Here is a 5793-nt window from a genome sequence, read left to right as displayed (position 1 = left end):
TTGACAAAGTTGCCAGTTGCCCCTTCCATTGTACTTGGACTTGCGCGCCCCGCCACCTTGGAACCATGTCGATGTAGTCGCCACTGATGGACTCTGGCCGTTCAGCTTGCGGCGCCCCATTTGGTACCGGTTCGGGTACCAAATTGTATTCATCACGCTTTGAAAAGTTGCCGGTGCACCAGTTAGTCCGTAGGGCATTACTCTGAATTCATAGTGGCCACAATGGGTTCTGAAAGCTGTTTACGGCTCATCTGCTAACACCATGTGTATCTAGTGATAGCATGTGCGAAGGTCCAAGCTAGTGAACCAGCTGGCACCTGATAACTCATCGAGCAGTTCATCTATAGTCGGTAAAGGGTATCGGTTCTTAATTGTTATTGCATTGAGATGGTGATAGTCCATGCAAAACACCAAGTATTGTCCTTCTTTTGAACCAACAACACAAGCGATGCAAAATGATTCGTATTGTGCTGTATCCCTTGTCATAGCATTTCAGATACATGTTTCTAAATTTAATCATTTCGTGCTAGGTTGTATCGATATGGCTGTAAGTTAGCTAACTTTGTAGCTAGCACTAAGGGATCGTGTGATTAAAAGATATAGATGGACGAAGACCACAGGGTTCAGCAAACAGATGTGCAAAAGAAGTGATCAACTTATGAATTTCGTTACGTAACTCCAGTTCATCATGACTGCTATCCATCTGACACAACTGCACAGTTGTCTAAATCATACTTCTAGCTAACCAGTTGCGCAATTTGTTTGTAGATATCACCATCGGTCCCAGATCTTCCACTGTCGTGAGGATGACCAAGTTCGATGCTTTCAAGGCTGCCAGCGCCTTCGTGATGTCCACCACTTGCTGCTCCATCTCCACCATCCTTTGCTGCTCCTGCATGTGGTGCTGTGGCCGAGCCAAGTACTCAAGTTGATCCACTAGGGTTGAAACCAGCTCTGATACTAGATGTTAATGTCCTCTCGATCACGACAATGTTTCGATCGATTTCATAGCGAGTTGTTAGAGTTTGGTACAAGGTTCTTCGAACAATAGCTGGAGTTCTTGAGGGAGAAGAAAGAGAGGAGAAGAGAGTGGTACAGAGCCATCTACTTTCTTCACACCCCACACCCTCACTTAGTGTCACGTCAATACTTCCCACACCTTCTCATTTGGCCCAGTGGGATGATAGGTACAACACCGTGGGCATCTGGGCCCAAGTTCCAGTTCTTTGGGCCTCTGCTCCATTCTTGCCTTTTGCTTCTGTGGTCCTTCGCCAGACTAATGTAGTCACCATTGAAGCAACCGTCATGACACCGATGCGGTAGGCTTCCATGTTGAGTAGGGAAGACATTCTTAAGCAACCTAGCATTCATGCGTGCAGCTGGTGATTGACAGTATCAGCTGCTAGCTAGTTCGTAAAGTGCTGCATGTCGCAAGCATTCCTCCAAAAGGGGAGGGGTGCACTAATGGTTAATTAGAAGCTATTTGCAAGGACAGATTAGTACTCACTTAAGATATGATGATTAGCGGGAGAGCATATAGTAGGTGGCACAACAAACAATGGTGAGAACATGAACGATGAGGCGCCATCATGGTTAGGAGTTTACTAATTTACCTATGTTCAAAATAGGTTTAACTTCGAGGTGTCAACGCCCGCGGAGAGTTGGCTACTTGGAAGCTTGCCTAGGAGATTGTAATTTCCACTGTCTTTGGGAAGGAGACGCCAGGATAGTTTGCAAGTGAAGTCCGTAGAGGCATGCGAGATATAAGTCAATTGGGATCGTCCGCGTTCGCAGACCAGGATACAGAAGCCCAAAACTTCGTGTGCAAATGGGCTTAGAGTTGTGAGCATAGTTCAATTGTGCAGACAGTTACATATCGTAGTGCAGAATAGCCCGTTTCCGGCCACGCGCCAATGGAATACATCAACGAGCTGATCTCAACCAGGGTCGCCGCAAGATGGGCAAGAGATCAAGGCAGTCGAGTAGATCATATGCGTTGTTACTGGTGCCAGCTGTGAGCAGTGATTTCAATCTTCTTTTCTAATTTTTTTTGTACACGGTGAACAGAGCAAAATTCACGTAAATTTTTGTTATTTTCTTTTTCCTCTGCTATGTGTATCTCACATGTCAATAAAAGAAAATTCTAGAATTACATATTTTGTTCCCCTCCAAAATTCTTGAAATTTCATCAAAATTTCGGTAAATTTTAATCCCTAGCTGTGAGAGCTGCTCAATGGAGTGAACCGCAAGAATGTGGTGCAAGCTTAGCATGGATGGAGCTTTCAGTCCACAATCAATAATGTAGGGTGCTAACCGATGGTTGGGACTCGAAACATGTCTCCAAATGCAACAAGTGCTGAGGCATGCATGCATGGGCATGTTTGGATGGCATGGAAGCTTGTTGCTGACTTGGTTTTCAAAAAGTGATTATTGAACTTTTGAGAAACCTAGTTGGAGGTCAGGGGTGCGGGTGTGCTTCCGGCGTAGAAGGCCAAGGATTGGACCAAACAAAGTGTGGAGATCGTTGGCTATCTCAGAACTCCAGGTAGGTGGATAGCGGATGTGTTGCTTCCTTGGTTTGGATCTAATGTTTGTACCTAGAGAGGCGAATTGGGCAGCACATCTAATTGCAAACCAAGGGTCGACGAAGAGAGTTAGGTGTGTCTAGCTAAATAGAACACATGGATTTTCTACTTTAAGTAAATAATATAGATTTATAAGAAACATCCAGACATAGTGCACAAATGCAACGGAGCAAAGAAGTATTATTTCATTGATAAGCTGATACTGTTACAACGTCTTCGCATAATTTGCACCTTACACTTAAACTGCTATATTTACTAGAACAGTGGAGCCCTTTATTAAAATATGTTTATAACAAAAGCACAATATATTTAGTACAAAAGAAATCAAACTGATTCTACGATTTCAAACAAGAGAAGTTGGGCTCCACCTATAGATTATCTAGGAAGAACAAACTAGGGGTTGGCATTACCATAGGCAGATCCATCTCCATTACCACCGCCAGTCCCACCGTTCTCACCACCACCATTGCCACCACCATTGCCATTAGCATATGCACTTCCAGAACTTCCATACCGGTAGTTATTAGCTGAGCTAGAGCCAGATCCGGTGCCACTACCAGCCCCATGACCACTAGATCCCCAGTAACCTCCAGCTTGTCCTCCACCACCCCCACCACCGGTACCACCGGCGCTAGAAGATCCACCATAACCAGAATACGGTCCTTGACTATATTGACTAGAACCTGAACCTGATCCGGATCCTGAACCTGATCCGGACCCACCGTATTGGCTACTGCCACCCCCTCCACCACCCCCTCCAGCAGTTGCATGGGCACCATTTGCGCTGCTGTCACCGGATCCGGTGCCAGTACCAGACCCTGAGCCCCCACCATTCACATACCCACCGCCCCCTCCCCCTCCTGTGCCCGTTCCATCAGCACTGGAGTATCTAGCCACCCTCACAGCACTGGCCAGTCCCATGCTGATGAGGACAATGAACCCAAGTGCTACCAGCTTAATGCCTGCCATTGTGAGCTACTGCTAGAGAGTACAAGTTGAGATGAGCTCCAAGTGAAAGGCCGCATGAGAATTTATAGTGCTTGAGGCCATGCAGTGGTTCTTTATTTTAATAGCATGCACGTTAGTGCTGTTTCATGTGGACATCAAGTGGAGGCTTTAAAAAGCCAGTGAACTACCGGAGCTTGTTTACGTGGAATAGCATGCAAGTACCGAAGTGATTACAATTTGTCTTAGTAAATGTTCTAGATCATGCTAGTTCTTCTAAGTCCAAGCTGCTCAAAGTCATCTCCATACATCATAGAATGCACAAAGCTCTCGTATTTGATATGATCATATTCATAGGTGTCTAGAAGGCCCACTAAAACTAAACATAGCAGCTGAACAGAAGGACTGGGTCCTACTTGCTTCCTTTGGTTTAAGTAGATACCCGCTTCAATATCTGGAAGATTCAATACAGTGTTATAACATTGAGTATGTGGAACCTTATACGAAAGGATCGGGCTTGTGTACCTGACTACAAAGAAAGAAAAAAGAAAAGTGGACACAGATGTAGAGAGGTTGCCTCTCTTCTTGGCTCAGTTTATAAGTATTCACTGCTTCCAAAAAAAAAAGAGTGATGTAAGTGATTTGAGATATTTGAATTGCTTTGTCTTATATGTGTAAGAATCACTACTACAAAAAGTGCCTTCACTGCCGAAGCCTAGGTGCCTGTGGTCCTGCCGAGGGTCCCAGTCAGCATCGGGCTCGTCCTCAGCCTCGACGGTGGTGAGGGGGAGGTGCGGCCCTGCCCACATGCTCCCCGCCTACCATGTGTGTGCCCCCTCCTACCATTCACGTGCCCCCGCCGCCGCCACCCATGCTGCGGTCGAAGGTGGAGAGGAAACCGCTGCCACCACCGGCGCACGAGATCTAGGAGGAGCCTGAGGCCGAGTCATCGTTGGTGGCCGAGCGGAGCGAGCCCGAGGCCAAGTCATCATGGGAGGCCGAGTGGAAGGAGCTCACGCCTTCTCCCCCTCCTCCGCCACTGGCACGTGATATCTAGGAGGAGCCCGAGGCCAAGTCGTCTTGGGCGGCCGAGCGGAGGTAGAGATGGGGTGGAGGAGGTTCATCGGGTGGCAACGGCCCCTTGAATTGAGCCAAGAAATCGGGGTGGAGGAGGCCGGCGGGGTAGAGGAGGTCATTGTGGTCTAGCCGGTGGGGTAGAGAGGAGTATGGATCTGGGGTGGGGAGAGAAGAAGACAGAGAGAGGAGACTTAGAAAAACGAGAGAGAGGATGTGAGGAGGAGAGAGCCGGGAGAGACAGAAAAATCTGGAGTCAGACTTGAGGCACTGAGCTAAAATTAGATTGCATAAAATATTCATGTCTGTGCACAGCTTCACGGTCGGTTGGTATATTAGACCGACAGTGATACTGATCATTGCCGATTCGTATTACAGACCGACATTGATAATTTTCTCACTGCCGGTTCATGCCCATATGAAGCTTCACTGTCGGGTTTTGCTGTGAACCGGCAGCGATACTCTATCACTGTCGACTCGTAAGGAACCGGCATATAAGGCCTATTCTGCAATAGTGAATGGTCCAATTCCATAAAGAAGCAGAATATGTGTCGTTAAACTTTTTAACTTTGAGCACTAATATGTTCTAAACTATCAAAATTGGCATAAAGATATATATATATATATATATATATATGACTAAATTTGTATTTGAAAATACTTTAATAAAAATACAGTTTTATTAGTGCATATCCCTGAGACTTGGTCTCAACTATTGAAGGGATGCACCAAAGTTATGGTGTGAAAAGTAGCTATCTTATCCGAGTCTCGTAGTATTTTGCGAGTTGTAGTACTAAATTTGCAAGCTTCAACACGTATCATGCATTAGTTACTCCATTTCAACCAATTAACAGGAGCAACATCTATGCAACTTTGTCGGACTATGCTCCTTTGGAACGTGATTTTTTTTTTTCAGATTTTTATGGAATGCAAACCGTTTCATTCAAAACACCTACATAACTCATACGTGCCAAAATTGGCACTCAAATATATGACAGTTAGACCTTCAGCAAATGACTTTGCATCGCTTACATATTTATTTGAGTAGACTCTCCAGCACCGTAAAACGTGAGCAACTGTCGACACGACAACCAAAAGATATCCAGATCGCCATGTGATTACTTATTAGTGATCGAGCACTAGTATTATTAACAATCAAAGCAAGTAAACGACGACCCGGTTTAACTTT

The 5793-nt window shown here is 45.6% G+C and overlaps 1 protein-coding gene across 1 annotated transcript; it reads right to left on the bottom strand.

The window, feature by feature from the left end:
- Window positions 1-2737: 2737 nt before the first annotated feature.
- LOC133907681 (putative glycine-rich cell wall structural protein 1) lies at window positions 2738-3571 on the bottom strand. The gene has a single exon (XM_062349753.1). The coding sequence runs from the start codon at window positions 3552-3554 to the stop codon at window positions 2979-2981; it is 576 nt and encodes a 191-aa protein (XP_062205737.1). The 5' UTR covers window positions 3555-3571; the 3' UTR covers window positions 2738-2978.
- Between the last annotated feature and the right edge of the window lie 2222 nt (window positions 3572-5793).

This window comes from Phragmites australis, chromosome 24 (genome assembly GCF_958298935.1).
Source record: "Phragmites australis chromosome 24, lpPhrAust1.1, whole genome shotgun sequence".
Classification (NCBI taxonomy): domain Eukaryota; kingdom Viridiplantae; phylum Streptophyta; class Magnoliopsida; order Poales; family Poaceae; genus Phragmites; species Phragmites australis.
Note: the sequence above shows the minus strand (reverse complement) of the source record. Positions and strands in the feature narration are given on the sequence as shown.